Consider the following 20,568-nt stretch of genomic DNA (forward strand, 5'->3'; position numbering starts at 1 on the left):
AATGCAGTACATCATCTATTCAGGTATCTCCATTTGAAATTCACACTCCCTGTGTGGATGATTAAGGTTACATCTTCCATAGGAGGTGTATGCATTTCAACTGGAAGTGCCAATTACAGGTTCTCCCAACTGATCTACAAACATTTCACAAACAAGGATAGTCTCTAAGAGTTGTGACATTTTCTCGAATGCACAAACATATCACATGGGAAATATTTCTCAGTATCAGACTTATGACATTTTCCCCAATTTCAATTTGAAAGAGAGAGTGAGTTCTTGAAAAAAACTTACTTTGTTTTTAGTTCTTGAAAACTATTCATAGGGGGTGTATGGATTTCATCTGGAATAGCCGATTACAGGTTCTCCCAACTGATTTTGCAAACATTTCACAAACAAGGATAGTCTCTAAGAGATGTGACATTTTTTCGAATGCACAAACATATCACATGGGAAATGTTTCCCATTATCAGATGAAATTTTCCCCAATTTCAATTTGAAAGAGAAAATGAGTTCTTGAAAAAAACTTAATTTGTTTTTAGCCCTTGAAAACTATTCATAACCTCATGAATATATATGCAAATATACTTAATCCACTCACAGATATTCAATTTTAAGTATACGGACGCAGGTTATTGAAAAGTAAAGTGACTGTGTCTATTATTGTAACAAAAAAAAAGTTATTTTGTTTATAGTTCTTGAAAACTATTTATAAACTCATGAATATATGTGACATGATGTAGGGGAATGAGTCACATGTCGACCCTGGTCAAAAATAAGTTTTACATATGATTCTAAAGAGGACATTTAGAGCTTTCTGAAACTGAAAACCCCATGTTGATACGACTTTTCTTTGCAAAGTTACATCAATTTGTCAATCGCTGAAAACAATATAAAACAAATTAAATTTTAACACTTCTTTGCCAATATCTCAAAAACAATGTTTGCAACATCCGACTCATTTCCCTTGATCGTGTCACATATATGCGATATGCTTAGTCCACTCACAGATATTCAATTTTAAATATACGAATGCAAATGCAGGTTATTGTGAAGTATTTTGACTGTGTCTTGTGATGCAGAACATAAAGTGTACGCTTCACAATGACTGTGTTGTGTGACGTGTTATTCGTTCCAACAATTTATGCAATGTAAAAAAAAGAATAATTTTTTTTTTTGAGGGCGTCCTCCTCAGCAAATGTTACAATATCGATCTAATTACTCTTGTATATGCTGTGTTTGTACTGTGGAAGCAGATGACACGGGGGGAATTTGATTACATGGATATGCAGCCAAACCCTTACTCATTTCTAAGGGGTCATTTTACCAAAAATGGAGACCCATATCAATGGTTTTTTTTCAAAAATAGGGACCATATTACGGATTTGAGCTTTAAAATAGTTAAAATAATGTATTTTTGGCAAGTAGCACAGAAATTTTTTTAAATGGAGAGCCATATCCGAGGATTTTTTTCTTCAAAAACAGAAACCAATGTCTACGGATTTGTTGTGAAAATCCTACCGATTGGAGTAGGACATCCGTGGCATTGTACCTTACATAATGAATACTCCCCCCGGATTCAAACACACCTGTCACACTTGTCTAAATTCCAGTTGTAATCCCTACACCCCCTATGGAAGACAGGACCTTAATCTCCCACACAGGGAGTGTAGATTTCAAATGGAGTCACATATTCAGGTAACCCAATTTTGAATTTATTACACTCCCTGTCTGGAAAATTGAGGTTATGTCTTCCACAGGGGGTGTATGTATTTCAACTGGAACAACCCATTTAGGAGCAAACGACCCTGAATAGGTGGCTCCATTTGAAATTCACACTCCCTGTGTACAAGATTAAGGTTATGTCTTCCATAGGGGATGTGTATTTCAACTGGAATAACTCATTTAGGAGCAGACGACACTAAATAGGTGACTCCATTTGAAATTCACACTCCCTGTGTAGAAGATTAAGGTTATGTCTTCCATAGGGGGTGTATGGATTTCAACTGGAACAGCCCATTTTGGAGCAGACAACACTGAATAGATGGCTCCATTTGAAATTCACACTCCCTGTGTAGAAGATTAAGGTTATGTCTTCCATAGGGGGTGTATGTATTTCAACTGGAACAACCCATTTAGGAGCAAACGACCCTGAATAGGTGGCTCCATTTGAAATTCACACTCCCTGTGTACAAGATTAAGGTTATGTCTTCCATAGGGGATGTGTATTTCAACTGGAATAACTCATTTAGGAGCAGACGACACTAAATAGGTGACTCCATTTGAAATTCACACTCCCTGTGTAGAAGATTAAGGTTATGTCTTCCATAGGGGGTGTATGGATTTCAACTGGAACAGCCCATTTTGGAGCAGACAACACTGAATAGATGGCTCCATTTGAAATTCACACTCCCTGTGTAGAAGATTAAGGTTATGTCATCCATAGGGGGTGTATGTATCTTAACTGGAATAACCCATTTTGGAGCAGACAACACTGAATAAGTGGCTCCATTTGAAATCCACACCCCCTGTGTAGAATATTAAGGGCATGTCTTTCATAGGGGGTGTATGTATTTCAACTGGATTAGCCCGATACACCACTGCTATTTTATATTCTACTGAATAGATATGTTGATACAAGATTCAAGAGATTCAAGATACTGTATTTTTACTTGCAATGAGCTATTCCATTTGAAATGTTCAGGGGGAGTATGTTTTTCAAATGTAATTGGTCAGAGTTAGTCATTTTGAAACCCATACTCCCTCTGTATTATGGCTTTACCTTTACCTTCCACAACTGGAGTGAGTATTTTAAATGGAAGCTACCCAATTGTCTATTTTATTTGAAACTCTTACTCCATCTGTGGAAGACTTTAGCGAAATCTTCCAGAAGTAGTGTGGATTTTAAATGGAATAGTCCAATTCAAACATACCCACATCCCAAGCAACAAGGCAGCATCTACCTATACTATATGTTACAGATACAGTGTTTATACTTGCTAACACACATATGAACCTTTTACATTTATGCAGACACAATAAAATCCATCTTGTCTCACAGTCCGTCTCCGACGCAGGTGAATTTCAATGCCATGCCTTCAAGTCTACACAAGCACTGATAGTGGGCTTAATGGTATAGCACATGTAGTGCTATTTATATTCCACTCATATAAAACACTCAAATTATTCACTGTCTAGCTTGGAATCTTAAAGCCATGTTGTAACATTTCCTTAAAAATAGATTAATATTTCTTTTCCATAAAATGTTACCTTTTACTCTCAGATGTGTGCCCTTAAAATTTAGAGCCAAACAACCGAGATAAGGCAAAGAATATTGGAATTTACTGTAGCTACCAGCGCCGATGTGATTAATTGCAGTATCACTCCGTTGGCCATGCTACGGCACGATCCTTTGATGTGTATATGACTGGCTTGCAATTGTCATGTAAGTACTGTGTTATGGACATCGCATATGCATTTGACTAATATTTCCAGCACGTTCACTTAAAACATTGTGTCCCGAGCCATTCATGGACTTTGGCAACTTAGAAGTTAGAGCCCACCACTAAAAATCAGGCTAGCTACAACCCTGTTGTATATATAATGAAAATTAAAAAATTACTACATTTTTATGCTTTTCTGGGACTTCACCCCTTAAGCAATCATTAACCATAAATTAAGCCATGACCTCTCAGCCTAATTGCTGTAGCATTCAGAGCTATTTTGGACATAAACGTGATGTTGTATCAGGGCAGTTTCCATTGTCCCTCCTACATCATGATCATGTAACAGTTGTGTGCGCACTTGTGAGTTAATTTTAGAACGTGGGTGGGAGATGAGCTATTCTGGTTAACTCTCTCCATGCAGGTGTCGACTGCAGACAATAAATTTCAAATTTTCTTTAAAAATATAAAAATTTAAGAATTGTACATTTCAATGACCATATTTTGAATCAGCATGAAAAATGCATTAAAATGAGTACAAACAAGCCTAGTATTGGTTCAGTGGTTCTTAAGATAGCTCTTGATATTTTGAGAAAATATCTCAAAACTTGGTCTTGTCATGTTGAAGCCTATGGCAAGCATGCAAAGCATTAAACCTTGCTACATGTATGTGTCGGGCAGATTGCTAAAACCACTGACTTGACCATGACGTAAAAGATTTTACAAAAATTGTTTGTAATGATTTTGATGGTGGACGTACAATGATGGCAACATTTATAGCTTGGTTGCGTGTGTTGTGGTTTGTGCTGACCTGAAATTCAAGTGATACCTCAAAATTGTATGAAAGAAGTCAAAATAAATGAAGTCAGTTGAGGCTGCTGGTGCTTGGAACTGGATTTTGTGCTATCTTCAGTAGATAGCAGTTTGAGCTACAAGTAATACTACGAGAGAAGCCAAAATAATTTGAATAATTTCAGTGACTTTAGTTTATGGTACTTGTAAATGGACTTTGTGCTGTCTTAAGTAGATAGCAGTTGGAGCTACGATTAATGCTATGAAAGAAGTGATTTTAGTGAATTTGGTTAGTGATACATATAACTAGACTTTGGACTAGCTTTAGTATATTGCATTTTGAGCTACAATAAAAGAAGCCAAAATAATTTGATTGATTTCAGTGACTTGTGTTTATGGTACTTGTAACTAGACTTTGTGCTATCTTCAGTAGATAGCACCTTATACTACAATGAATCCAGACTTTGTGGTGTCTTCAGTAGATAGCAGCTTACACTACAATTAATCCAGACTTTGCGCTATCTTCAGTAGATAGTAGCTTACACTACAATTAATCCAGACTTTGTGCTATCTTCAGTAGATAGCAGCTGACACTACCATTAATCCTGACTTTGTGCTATCTTCAGTAGATAGCAGCTTATACTACAATTAATCCAGACTTTGTGGTGTCTTCAGTAGATAGCAGCTTACACTACAATTAATCCAGACTTTATGTTGTCTTCAGTAGATAGCAGCTTACACTACAATTAATCCAGATTTTGTGCTATCTTCAGTAGATAACAGCTTATACTACATAGAATTAATCCTGACTTTGTGCTTTCTTCAGGTGATAGCTGCTTGCACTACACATACTCCAGACTTTGTGCTATCTTCAGTAGATAGCAGCTGACACTACCATTAATCCTGACTTTGTGCTATCTTCAGTAGATAGTAGCTTATACTACAATTAATCCAGACTTTGTAGTGTCTTCAGTAGATAGCAGCTTACACTACAATTAATCCAGACTATGTGCTATCTTCAGTAGATAGCAGCTTACACTACCATTAATCCTGACTTTGTGCTATCTTCAGTAGATAGCAGATTGCACTACAAATAATCCAGACTTTGTGCTATCTTCAGTAGATAGCAGCTTACACTACAATTAATCCAGACTTTGTGCTATCTTCAGTAGATAGCTGCTTGTACTGCAATTAATCCTGACTTTGTGCTATCTTCAGTAGATAGCAACTTGCAGTAAAATTAATCCAGACTTTGTGCTTTCTTCAGTAGATAGCAGCTTACACTACAATTAATTCAGACTTTGTGCTATCTTCAGTAGATAGCAGCTTGCACTACAATTAATCCAGACTTTGTGCTATCTTCAGTAGATAGCTGCTTACACTACAATTAATTCAGATGTTGTGCTATCTTCAGTAGATAGCAGCTTACACTACAATTAATCCAGACTTTGTGCTATCTTCAGTAGATAACAGCTTGCACTACAATTAATCCAGACTTTGTGCTATCTTCAGTAGATAGCAACTTGCAGTAAAATTAATCCAGACATTGTGCTATCTTCAGTAGATAGCAGCTTACACTACAATTAATTCAGGCTTTGTGCTATCTTTCTTACAATTTCTTACCCCAGTATGTATACACCTGAAAAAACTACCATTCTTTTTTGCTGTGTATTTTTTCAGATTTGCTTTGAAAAGCTGGAGTGTCCATTTCCCTGATGTCACAACTTTAATACAGACTTTGTGCTGTCTTCAGTAGATGGCAATTTAAGCCACAATTAATACTATGAAAGAAGCCCAAATGGTATACAAAGTACAAACAAATATTCAACCATATTTTGACCTACAAATGTAATTAGCACCCTTGCTGTAATTAGAGCACATGTGCACTTTCCTTACTTGCACCTGCTTGAGAGTGCCCCCTTTAGTACGTCTATAACTATCTGCCCCATAAATGTGTGCCAAAAATCTCTTGTCCTCCTCTTTCAACCAAAAACTGCTTGCCCCTCTTCCTTTGTCCTGCCAAAAATGTTTTTCCTCCCCTTTGCCAAAGTTGCTTGCCCCCCCCCCTGTCATGCTCAAATTTTCTTGCCATCCAGCCTTTTTGCACAGTCCAACTATATCACATGAAACTTAGTTTCAATGGATGTGGCATCTGTTTATAGTTATAAACTATCACTGTGATTTACAACACTGTTTATCACAAAAAGTGTTGTGCTAAAGAGGTTGAATACGGTACATGTAAACAATTGTTCATAAATTCAAACTTCATTAATACCAAACAAAAACACTGTGATATTCGAGATTAAAGGTATTTGATGCATTTTGCGAGAGTGCAAAATGACGACACCATCGTTGGAATATATATGCAAAACTTTTAAACCAAACCTACATACTACTTCTAATAGAAACAACAGCATATCTCAGCTTTTCCATTTAAAATTCACATTCCCCTGTAGAAGATTTTGAAATATCTTCCACAGGGGAGTATGAATTAAAATAGAATTAGCACATTTACCAACTCTAATTGAAACTCACCTCCCTCTGTAGAAGATACTCTAATTGAAACTCACCCTCCTCACGGTTGAATCTTTCTCAGGTGTATGAAGTTCAAATGGAGCTGTCAAATGGGTTAATTCAATTTGAAATTCCTACTCCCCCTGTGGGAGATATTTACAAAATCATCCACAGGGGGAATGTGGATTTTAAATGGAATAACCCAATGTGTTATCATCATACTGTTATGCCTCTGATATAATACAAATGTAACTAAAACGACTATACTGCTTCAACCTAGATTAGGAAGTACAAACCAAATCTGTGGCATCGGGGTCGATGCTTTGCGTCACACGCACTGCATATTAAAAAACTTCATGCATAAAGAGCATGGTGCGCTCGGTTGGCGCGCCAAAGAAGCATTTACACATGCATTGCACTGAAATTATTATTCTCATACCTTCAGTTTCCGAGGTCTATTAACTTTGTACTTCTTGAGTTGACGGACTATAATTAAAATTTCATGTCACTATCATGAAAAAGTGCAAGAAAACTACAGGTGTTAAAATACTATAGCCATTATGTGTTGAGGCCTCCTTCAGCATTTAACCACCTCCACACAAGTGTTGACTACATAATGCCAAGTTTCTTAAAAATTCAAATTCAAAAATTTCAAAATTGTACATTTTCATGACCATATTTGGAATCAGCATCAAAAATGCATCAAAATGAGTACAAACAAGCTTGATATTTGTTCAGTGGTTCTTGAGATAGCTCTTGATATTTTGAGAAAATATCACAAAACTTACACTTTTTATGTTGAAGCCTATGGCTAGCTCGCGCAGAGCACTAAACGCTGTACATATTATACAACAGATCTGTGTAAAGTCCATGGAACTCTAAGCCATTCTAGCAATAATTGGCATGCATAATGCATGGCTATTTCCTTGTCGTTTGCAGACATTTCTTTCCAATTACAAACACAGCCTTTATAATCCTCACAATGTTATTCTGTCCTGACACTATCACCAATTCAAGATGGCCCTCCAGTCATCTAGCGCTTCGTACCAGCGCTATCTGTTTATATTCATAATACAAAGCCTGTCTTTGGTTAATACCTCATAGCGCAACGGGTTTGTGCTTTGAATACTGATTTGTATTCCTGTCTCAAAGTCAGTGGCATAGCCAGGGGGCTAGAGGGGCCACTGCCCCCTGTGAGAAGTCTTGCCCCCTTGTGTTGACTGTAACTTGTAAGATACTGGCCACCATGATAGTTAATATTGTTATGGTTTTTTTATGTTTTGCTCATTTTCGACCATTTTTCGTCAAGTTGTGCCACCCTTGAAACATGCCTTGCCCCTATTTGTTCCCCTGTGAAAAAGTCCCCTGGATACGCTACTGCTCAAAGTGTGTGTAACTCAGGAACCACAGAACCTATACTTGCCATGTCCCGGTATTTACTTTATTCCCACCAGAGAAATTAAACAGGGAGATTTTGAAATCCGCCATTTTGAGCTTTGAAGCCATTAAAAAAAGTGCACTCTAAATGCAGTAAGTTCAGTTATTCATGGCAGGAAAAGGGGTGCCCCCCCCCCCCCTTGTTGGGGGAAATAAACCCAGTCGGGGTAAAAACCATTGGGCTATGAATTTTTGAAGCGAGTCAAAATATTTTGAGCAGTCGGAGGAATAGAGACTCTGTCTCCCTTTTGAAAACTTGTGCACACCACTTATTTTATTTCCATCTTCCACAAGAAATGTCAGCTTTCAAATTGCCTGTTTAAAATTTTACCAAAATCCGACAATCAGTGGCATGATCTCAAGATTGGTGTCTGCATGGTTAAACACAGCATTGTTGTCGCATTTTACATGGAGCCATGATTGGTTTGAGATCTGAGATGATAACAGGCTCCGTACAGCTTTTGTAAACACCAATTTGAACGGCACACAAGCGATAAATCACCCCAGTAATTAAGTTTAACCATGGATGGAAAAATATACAGATCAGTCACCAACAGGGAAAGTCCCCATATTTGTTGACTTTCTCAAAACCATGACAACCAGGATTGTTGACTTTCTCAAAACCATGACAACCAAGTATTAATAATCTGATGAATTTACAGCAGAGGAAGGTGGACAGGGTATATAGATATCAGAATAAAAATAAACTGAGAAGCAAAATTTTTTTTTGTTTTAATGGAAAAGAAAAGACAAAAAAAAGGGGGAAAAAAGAGAAAAAACTATCGGAGAGCCTTACACCTGACGCCTTGAACCAAGTCAAATTCTTCAAAAGAAGAGAAGAGAGGCATGCTTTGACAGTTCTTACTTGAAAAATGTGATGAGGCACTGATTTATATGGGAGGGGTGCTTTTAGGCATCCCATCAAATTTGGTCCCATAGCGCTATCGGTACCCAGTTAGGTACTGATGACTCTCTCTATTGTACCCATGCACTAAATTGTATCAAGCATAATAGTTAATATTTGCATAGTGTTAGTCCAAAACAAAATAGATTTGTCTTGTGTTCCCCATGCAGGTTTCTTTTTTTTACATTTTAACCAAATTTGGCCGAAAATTGATTTCTTAGTGAATGCAGGCTAGTGGAATGCCTACTGCAAGCTATCCACTTTGATAAGGTCAGCTGTAAGATCAATGTTCAATTTCAATTTTGTTTCTGATCGCAGAAATTTGTAACGTTACGTGCAGCCTGTATTCTAGCTAAACATATTTATAAAAATATAATCAAAAACAGCATGACCGCATTATATTTCAAACTCCCAAGGAACTTGAGACAAATCTATCTTTTCATGGCCTTATCAATTTTGATTAAAATTGAAAACGAAAGCACTGTGCAATTTTCATGGTATGATAGCTTAGCTAGTGTGCGCAAGCATGGGTGTACCTCTCAAGAAATCATATACCCTCTCCAAAATGGTGTCGACTCAAACTCCCAAGACACCCAAGAGAAATGTCAAGTGGATCCCTACATGTTTACAAATGACCTACCTATACCTCTCAAGACAGCAGAAGCTTTAAATAGCTGCGACACTATTCAATCGGTAAATATAGGGATATATTTTCTACTTGCACTTGACAATGATTTAGGACCTGTCATCTAGTTGCTAACAAGCAACTCTTGGTGCTTGGCTGGTATGCGCAAGGACGATTTACCTCTCAAGAAACCATTAACCCACTCCACATTTGTGTCAATTGCAGATGACGATTACTAAATTTTCTTGAAAAATATTTAAAAAATTTAGAATAGCATATTTTCATGATCATATTTGGAATCAGCATGAAAAATGTTTTACAATGAGTATAAACAAGCCTAGAATTGGTTCAGTGGTTTGAGATTTTTCTTGATATTTTGAGAAAATATCTCAAAACTTGGACATTTTATGTTGAAGTCTATGGCTAGCATGCACAGCATTAACTCTCTCCGCGCGGGTGTCGACTGCAGACGACAAGTTTCAAATTTTCATTGAATTTTCAGAAATTTCAGAATTGTAAATTTTTATGACCATATCTGAAATCGTCATGAAAAATGCATTTAAATGAGTACAAACAAGCCTAGTACTGGTTCAGCGGTTCTTGAGTTAGCTCTTGATATTTTCAGAAAATATCTCAAAACTTTTTATGTTGAAGCCTATGACTAGCATGCACAGCATTAAGCTGCCAGCCTGCCATAAGTGTTATTTCACAGATACATTATTGTAGGGTTCCTTCAAGTATCTGTGAATATCAATATTTGCCACACTTATATTTTCGTTCAACTACATCAAGAAACCGGGCTGATATGCATCGATAACATGTTTTTCAAGCAATCTTCCTGGTTAGAGGAGCACTTAGTCCAATAAGCTTGAATAATGTGTATTTGGCATCTCTCTTTTAAATCAACTGTCTTAAAGGAGTAGGCCTATAATATTTCATGATTCTAGCCTCCTCTTTTTTTGGTATGTTTCAGTAGATATAAGCTTGTTCCCAAAATCTTAGTTGATTCTGATTTTGCATAAGTATGTGTGTTACATTATGCTCCATAGGCCACTGTGTTGTAATTTTGTTCTGTTAACAGAGCAGAACATAAATATAAATTCGACAATATTTTTGCAAAGTGAATGAATCAGCAAGAAATTATTTGCACCCAAACATTATGTAGCCAGAGGTTTCTGATGGTATAAAAATGTCAACCTTTTTTTAGATTCGGGGGATGAGGCTATGGATCACGAAAGGCCCCTTTAAGTCTTGTTGCACTATATGAATCTATTTCACACACGTATCCGTTTTAAAATCATCATCATTTTGTGCTTCAGTTATTTTGCTGTGACTTGTTATTTGATATTGAGGTCATGAGGATCAAAGAATTAAAATGGGAGAATAAGAGTTCCAAGTTGCCACTTTGAAATTGTCCCTATTGGATTGTCACAGAGTACTAAAGATCAAAATATATACCGTGAAAACTTGATAGTTATAGCATATATGCTTACTATCGAGCGCTTTTATACATGCAAACACGAAGAGCCCCATCCACAAAAGTATAAATGGTTTTGAGCAAATCATCGATACACATATAATTATATACAAACAAGCAAACCTGCAAATGTGTGTCTCAACCCCATTACATGTAGCTCAGTTGGTAAAGCGCTGGACTTTGGTAAAATTTCAGGTTTTCAAAAGTGCTCGGTAGTAGGCACATCAAGTTTTTACGGTATCAACCTAGTAAAGTTGAAATAGCATTAAGACATGCATCTTGGAAAACATGTCCGCTGTCGAGGGTGAGCCATCGGCCGGGATAATACGATCTGCGTGGGTTCGAGCTTGGTCTTGCCTTTATGGTGAGAATTCATTTGCCTATCCAAAAATATTCCTAAAAGGCAAATGTTCCTAAAAGGTCGGGAATCCTGCAATTATGTTCGGTTACTGAAGTCAAACCCTGTGCACATTAAGTTTCAGAGCAATTCGAAAAGAGAAGGGAGACCATTCCCGGTTCTGATATCTGCGATCAATCCTAGATTCCAGATTCATGCTTCTATAGATAAACTGTACATGTAAAGCTCGTGCGACAGTTCTCAAAATTGAGGGCACAGCCCGTACGAGGGGGTATCAACAAGTTTATGAAATCACCCAGAAGTGAAAGAGCTATATCGATGAAATTTTTGTCAGTGTAATCACTAGTCTTTATGTACATTATGGTACAAAAATGGTCTCATAAGTACCGTATTATTTGTAATAAACGCCCCGGGGGCGTTGCATTTTTCCAAAAGGGGGGCGTTTATTAGAAGTGAATTGTCAGTGAAAAAAGATTAAAAATCGGGTTCAATTTCCCGATGGTGCTCCTGTTAAAAGAAGGGATTTACGACTATACATGATGGTGGCGCCCATGGAAAATGATATTTTCGTGGGAAATACAACAAAATTACACCTGTAAGTTCATGGAATTAGTGAAATTCTACCATAACTAGGCAATGAAATGGACGGGAGTTGAGTCATAATAGGTTTTGTCAATGCAATTTAGCGATCGTGACTGACATGACCAATGCAAGTTTTAAGCTTACCTACACGATATGGCATGGAAATGTTTGCATTTTGGTCAAGTTTTCACAGAAAAATTGGAGGGGGGCGTTTATTAGAGGGGGAGCGTTTATTACAAACAATACGGTATGTTTATTTTCTTTACAGGTGGTGCTAGATGGGTGGTAAGTGCATAACCTGCTAGATGGAGATATTTCTGGGTGATTTAAAAAACTTTTTGATACCCCCTCGTATATAGAAAGAAGAAGAAAAGGTTTGCAGATACGGATTATTGTAATAGTGAAAATGTGTGTGTGGTAATTTTTTGTGCTTTGTCAAATATGAACCGTTTCCCTTGTTTTTAAGTTTGTGAATCTGAAGTTTCTTTACAAAAGTTTATATTAACCTGTACACAATTGGAATATTTGTGTGTTGTTATTTTCACAGTAGCAGCTTTTGTTAAATGCAAAAAGCACAAAAATAAATGCCAATTTACATGATATGCAACTGTATGCATATTATTTGCCATATCTTATTTAAGCAGTAAAGCCTTTTTTCAATTTCTTATTTAAGCTATGTGAATCATTCAATGTCAGACACTATTATCCCATGATGCCCATGGTATGGTGTACATGTACAGCACAGAATTCTATATACACAAGAACTGGTCATCCCTATACAAATGCGTGGCCGCAACCGTAACCTTCCCGGCTGAAAAATGAATCAAAAAAGGTACGGCAAGAATTTTTCGCATCACGTACGCCGAAGTTCACTTTTCAATGTGCAAACTGTAGTTAGGATAATGAAAACGACTGGTAAGCAAGTCTACTAAATGACATCAAAATCTGAAGAAAAAAAAATGGTGGAAATCGCGGACCCTTTCCAGAACTAATACAGCATATTTAGCCATTGTCAACATGGGGTCATCGGTTTGAATATTTTCCTTATATAAAAACTAACACCTCCGCTTATATGGTATTTCATGATATAACATTAATGGGAAGAAAAGTGCAAATGCTTTTTGTGTTTCTAATCGGACGAGTAACAAGCTCTATGACGTCATGATGTAAACAACGTCCGGGTCATTAATAATTAATTAGGTAAACCCAAATATGGAAACCTCCAAACTATGCAAATTAGGTGTTCATATCTTAATCAGAATACGATCAGCCCACCTCCAAAATTATGCAAATGAGTTGAGGCGGTTACATGAACACATATACTTATTCTCATCTAGCTTTACTAAAAGATCTTTGGTGTACAGACAGCAAGGTGTTATCCTGATCAAAACTGGCTGTCAGGTTTCTATCATACACTGCATCTGTCACACATTTTTTAAATATTTTGCTTCACAAGAATGTGATAAAACCAAAGTTTAGTACGTAGAAATATGATGCAGTACTATCCCTTCCTTGTTTTCAATCACTTTTTGCGATATTTTCAAAAAATTGTTTTAACCTATTGCTATGGTTGTTAATCCTGTTACATCATCACTTCTATGGCAAAGAGTCATTTACATTTTTATTGGCCATTGCAATTCTGTTAAAAATGTGATTTCTTGATGTGTACAACTTCTTATTGGATGCTACTGTACAACCAAGGTCAAAGGTCTTACCTTCCATATTTGGCATTGTTCTGCGCCTTATTGCTTCTCACTTCTATATGGAGAGGCAATTATAGCACTAACTTGGCAGACCAACCACACCCTCTTACATTCCCTTCCTCCCCAGTGCAGTTCCCCATCAGTCAACATACTGTTCATAGCCGCTTTCGCCAAACATTTGACACACATTTAGCGACCACAAACGTTTTCCAAACGTTACAGGCATTTACGAAAATGGGTGACAAATGTTTGTGATCAACAATTGTTTGCCAAACGTTTGGCAAAAACTGCTGTGTACTGGGACACAACTGACCAAAATTTGTGATATCCACCATCTTTTTGTCCTGTTGGACAACTTTGCCCCCTCCTTGGAAATTTTGGCTGGTTCACCACTACATCTCCCTGAACCTCACCCTTCCGTCCAATTAGTTTTCATTATATTCTTTTCTTCGTGCAATTTTGATATTTAAAATGCTCCTTCACTATAATTATGTGCATCTAATGTAATCCCAGCTGGCATGGGTATTTAAATGTATTTTTACATAGTGTTTTATTAAGTATGTTGTATACATGTGCAATTCTATCTTCTGTATTTCATATTTAATTTTAATGTATGTGTTTAAAAGATTTTGATGTATTTTGTTTGACCCCTGGGCACCCCTGAAAAACAGTGCTTGCACTGATGGGGTTTCCCCAGGCAAAATAAGAACTAATAAAATAATAAAATAAAATAAAAATAAAATATATCAATTGGACCAATCAGCAACATTGTTAGAATAATTTCACCACGCAAAAAAAATTGTTGTGAATTATTTACAAAGCTCCATTCTGATTGGTGATTAAAGTGATGATATCATGTAATTGACCAATCAGAGGCAATGTTAGATCGGCATGTAGTGCTCAGGGGGTTAAAGTCTTACCTTCTATTTCATCTTCTATTTTATCTTGATATTGCGGACTTGTGATGTTTCTCTGTGGATCAACCACTACGTCTGACCCTTCCATTTTCTGTTCAAAAAGAAGAGACAAAAACATTGAAAAGGAAATCAGTTAACAACAACTAACTAAGGAAAACAATGAGCAAGATGCAGAATTTTTTATGTCAAGCATATCTAAGCATTCACAGCTGAAATCTAGGAGAAAATGCTGACAAAACTTCCGACAGACACAAGTAACCTGGTGAAGGGGGTCGCCATAGATAGTTGGTCGGGCATTTTTACAGGACAGGCAAGTGAAGCCAACAATTTGAGATTGACTGTAACAAGCTCTTTTTATCATGGTTCATCTGCCCGCTTTTTTCATCCTTGATATCTTGAAATAATGATGTTTCCAAAGAAACACAAGTTCCTAAGTCACACCATAATGAAGCCTGTTCCCTCAAAATACGAGAGAAAAGTTGCACATTTTTATTTTTGAATTATAGCCAAATTCATAATCCTGGATCATAAGCTTTAATAAATTGATATATCTTGCCAGGATTGTTCCTTCACTTGGTATTCAAACCCAGGGGGGATAAATCCCCCCAAATATTTTGCCAGGGGGATGGTCCATGCAATCATTCCCCCCCCCCCATGTTGACTCCTCTATGTAGGTTTCTGACCAAATTGACCTCATATTTGGCCATTTCAGCCCCCAAAGTGCTTTTCTTTTTGCGCTATGCACAAATTTAATCCACTTTTGCACAATATTTCATCAGTTTAGCTTCAAAATGGCAACATTTTTTGTGCGGTACCATAAACTTATTCTGTCCCAAAAAGGGGCTGGATTCACTACATTTCGAAAAACATTTTCAACCCCATCCCCCCATGTCAAAAAGAAATCTACGCCACTGTTTGTGAGACCAGGTCTTTATAACAACATGTCACTACAATTTTTCATTTTCATGGTAGAGAACATTTCAATTTATGATGCAGTACCATGGTAACTGTGAACAAAATTGCCAATGGCTATGAAGGCAACTTGAAATTAAATTACAACCCTCCCTGATGGATTGTAGAAAGGATGCCTGATTTTTCTACAAGCCTCAAAATAATGCAGTGATATTTTTGCGGCATTAAAATTTGGCGTTTTGGAGAGAAATTAAAGAAATTAATTTTAAATATCATACATTACAGCTCATGTTAATTGTAGGCTGTGTATAACTTTATGCCAAATTTTTTTAAAAAGTTTTTAAACACATTTTATTTCAGGATGTACATTATGGCTTTAAGCTTAAAACTCTCCTTCCAACTGGTTGCTTGGTAACCAGCATACCCTCAAGACAAACTAATGTATATGGACAGATACATGGTATGTATTTATGTAAGTGATACAAGTGTCATTTAACCCCATAAGAACTACCTGCCGATTGGCCAAAATGAATATTGTTGTCCAATTTTGAACCAACCAAGGAGGGTATTAATAAGATCATCTGCAAATGCAAGTTTGACCATAGTTTAAAGCCCAGTCATAATTGGCAATTGAAATGAGTATTTCAAGTTATCAACCAATAAGAAATGCTGTTAGATGACCAGTAGTGACCATGGGATTAATGTTGACAGCTCAATCAATTTCTTTTCCTTTTCATACATTTCTTGAAAAAACTTCCATTTCCTGATAACGTTAATCCATAAAAAGTATAAAATGTGCAAAATAAAGAGCTCCAATCCTGGGGAAAAAGTCTACGGGCACTTCACTACTATGCATTAAAATTAAAATTCATGTCAACAACTCTTCCTATACCTTTGTACAGGAGCCAACCGTTGTTAATCCGTGATGAATCCACAGTCCAGTAGCGTATACGCGAACGCAAGGTTACACGTACGCGTTACGCATGAGCACGTAAAATTTGTCATGCCTGGAACGTATGCGTAAACATGAAATCTCTTGTGTTGGTGGTAGCAGCTAAATATTATTGTGGATTAGTTTTATTGCCGATATCAACAGAAAAATACCGCGATCTTTTTGTAAGGTTGAGTGGCAATGACAAATGGACATTCCGAATGAAATAATCATTTGAATTAGACATCTTTAGCTTGATTCATTGTTGAAAGGGATTCAATCATGTTTCACAGTTGTTCATCACCGATTAACAACTTGCGTCCGGCGCGTCTGCGTGGTTTACTTCGCTCGGGAAGCCGCGGGAAGCTAAAGCTCCCCTCGCGAAATAAACCACTCAGACGACGCGGACGCATCGGTTTTAATCGGTGATGAACAACGGTGAAACATGATTGAATCCCTAAGTCCCCAGTTGCATGCACACTCACCCCAACATAACACAACACACACAAAAGCTTATTCCTCCATTTTATATTAAGTTCTAACTTAATGCTTTGCATGCTAGCCATAGGCTTCAACATAAAAAGTCCAAAAGTCTCAAAATATCAAGAGCTATCTCAAGAACCACTGAACCAATACACATCATGTTTGTCCTCATTTTAATACATTTTCCATGCTGATTCCAAATATGGTCATGAAAATTTACAATTCTGAAATTTTTGAAATTTTTTGAAAAAAATTGAAACTTGTTGTCTGCAGTCAACACCCACGTGGAGTGAGTTAAGTTCTAACTTAAATTCCAATTGAATGCATAAGTACAGAGCTATTTCAGATTCCATCAACTCAAACATCACATTGTGTTGATATTCAAAACATGCGTCGCAATCTTACTCTTACTTTCCAATATAAACATAACATTTGAGTATGTTGGATGATTGAGAAAACCAGGTTGGCTTTGCATCGAGCTACATGTTATATAAGACAACAAATGTTGTCTGCCTACAGTACATGCCCTTTCCCAGCCCCAATTCAATCAGACATACAAATCCACTTGGTTGGTCTACTTTTATTTTGGCTGATTTTAATCTTAAGGACAATATATTATCTATAAATGCAATCAGAACTTTTCTTCTTGGGATAACTCAATTATATAAAGTGATTAAATACAAGCAAATTGGGTCAATGGTGGTCGTGACAGCACTTAGTGATGCTATCTTCAGTAGATAGCAATATGAGCTCAAATTAGAACCAAATGAATTGGGTAAATGCTTGTAAATGCTTGTAGAATAAATGCTTGTAGTCAGGTCGTTGTGTCGGTGCAAGAATATCGTAAATTGCATTTTGGGCAAAATTTTCTTATAATATTACTGGATTATGAAAATATAGGTAAATGCACACATTGGGCTATTCCAGTTGAAATCCACACTACCCCTGTGGAAGATTTTGGGGAGTCTGTTTTTCAAATGTAATTGGTCAGAGTTATTCATTTTGAAACCTATACTCCACCCCCCACCCCCTGTATTGTGGCTTTTCCTATATCTTTCACAACTGGAGTGAATATTACCCAATTGTGTATTCTATTCAAAATTGATACTTCCTCTGTGGAAGTCTTTAGCTACATCTTCCACAGAGGGAGTGTGGATTTTAAATGGAATAGCGCATTTTAAGTCTATGAAGCAATTATGAGTAAATAAGCACAAAATTGCTGTGTGGATATTTTCACTCGCTTATTTTTTTGCGATTTTACAAATTCTGGAGAGTTTAGTTGGTGTTTAATTCTAAATGTATCTAAATATATTCATATTAAGTAATTAATATTTTTGCGACATAAAAAAATTGAGGAAGTCTGTTTGACGCCAAAAGCGCAAAAATTAAATCTCTGCAAAAATTTCCCACTGTAAACTACTTGCAATAAACACCTCAAAGTCACATATATGTCATGGCCAGGTACTGTGCTAGCTTTAGTAGACAGAAGTTACAGATACAATTAAAGCCATATTATAACATTTCCATAAAAAATAGATTAGTATTTCTTTTCCATAAAATGTTAGCTTTTAGTGTCAGGAATGTCCCCTTTTAATTTTAAGCTTAACAACTGAGGTTAAGCAAAGAAAATTGGAATTTACCACCATCGCCGATGTCATCTATGCGTGTCACTCTATCTGGTTGTGCTACAATCCTTTATGTGTGTCGCCATGTACATGTACGTATATGTGTTATGAACATCGAGTACATGTTCAACTAATATTTCCATCGTAATAATAAAACAACAGTTTCTGCGTTTTATTCAAAATCTCAAATTGTGACTAAACCACAGCACCTAGAGTCTTGATTGTTTTTGCTGGGTATGTTAGTATGTAAAGTATATTATAATTATGTAAAAAACAGAATTTTGAAAAATATCGAGGGCATCTTCCTCAGCAAATGTTATAATATGGCTTTAATAGCTTGAAAGAAGCCAAAGTGGTTTCATTACAACAAGAACTAGGTCAATGAGATATTGCTGCATAATTTTTTATATCCAATTTTTTGCTGCTTTTTCTGTTTGTAATTTGTTGATGATTTCCTTGAGTTGTTTTGTAAAAATTGAAATATCAATTGTTATTTGAAGCAATATGAGTAAATTTTAGAGGCTGTAGCACCATGGCTGCCGAAAGATAAAAAAGAACTGGGTCCATGGTGTTTATAATCAGATTGTGTGCCATCTATGATATTAATACCACAAAAGGAACATTTGGTGAAATTGGGTTGAAAGAGTTTATGGCACTTGTAACTAGACTTTGTGCTATCTTCAGTAGATAGCAATTTGAGCTACTACAAATAATATGAGAAGCTAATATAATTTGATTACGTTAAGTTATTTCATTTGAGTTGATGGGGCCTGTAAACTGGAACTGGACTTTCTGCTATCGATAGCAGATATCATTTTGAATTACCTTTAACTATAACAGAAGGCTAAATTGTTTACATCAATAAGTGAATTTATTTGGGTTACTGAGACCTGTAAGCTGGAACTGGACTTTGTGCTATCTTCAGTAGATAGCAGTTTGACCTAAGATTAACACTATGAAATAAGCCAATATTTGATTAAATTAAGTTAATTGTGTAAATTGTATGTGTAACTAGACTTTGTGCTATCTTCAGTAGATAGCATTTTGAGCTACAATTAATACTATGAAAAAATACCAAATAATTGTGTTAATGGTAACTAGACTTGTGCTATCTTCAGTAGATAGCAATTTGAGCTATAATTAACACTGTGAGAGAAATTAAAATAATTTAATTAAATTTAGTGATTTTATTTCGAGTAATAGGGCCTGTAAGCTGTAACTAGACTTTGTGCTATAGCAGATAGTGATTTTATATGGGTTAAGGTAAATTTGTTTCAAGACCTTACACAACAGATCTGTAAAGCTGTAATGTAGTTTTGTTTCTTGACTATAATTATATCATTGGATTTATACAATTTACATCGACGACTGTTAAATATAAATTTTTAATCATTTGCCATAAAATGTGTATTAGATTGTGAATTTCCAAAAATCAAAATTATTTGATATCAGGAGGAGGACATTCCTCGTATTCAAAATACAATTCAATATTATATCCAGAAAAAATACTGTACAACCGTTGCTATCTGAGATCTGAGCCTTTAATAAAGCCTGCAAACTGCACTTTGTGTTATCTTCAGTAGATAGCAGTTTGAGCTAAGATTAAAACTGCCAAAATAATTTTGTCAATGGTACATGAAACCAGACTTTGTGCTATATATAGAAGATAGCAGCTCGCTCTAATAGGTATGCAATTTATTTATTGATCAATCTATGTGTGGATTTGATGATGCCTGTAAACAGACTGTGTAATCTTTAATTATATAGCATATTCCATGATTGGGTTGTTTCAGTTGAAATCCATACACCCCTATGGAAGACATGACCTTAATCTTCCACACAGGAGGTGTGTATATTTTAAATAGAGT

The 20,568-nt window shown here is 36.2% G+C and overlaps 1 protein-coding gene across 1 annotated transcript in view; it reads right to left on the minus strand.

Annotated features, from left to right (window-relative positions):
- LOC140167768 (uncharacterized) overlaps window positions 1–20,568 on the minus strand; it is a 67,585-nt gene that overhangs the window by 32,644 nt on the left and 14,373 nt on the right. The window contains exon 2 of the mRNA XM_072191059.1: window positions 14,753–14,840. Coding sequence (XP_072047160.1) covers window positions 14,753–14,840 — 88 coding nt within the window. The remainder of the gene's footprint in view (window positions 1–14,752; window positions 14,841–20,568) is intronic.

This window comes from Amphiura filiformis, chromosome 13 (assembly GCF_039555335.1).
Source record: "Amphiura filiformis chromosome 13, Afil_fr2py, whole genome shotgun sequence".
Taxonomy (NCBI): Eukaryota; Metazoa; Echinodermata; class Ophiuroidea; order Amphilepidida; family Amphiuridae; genus Amphiura; species Amphiura filiformis.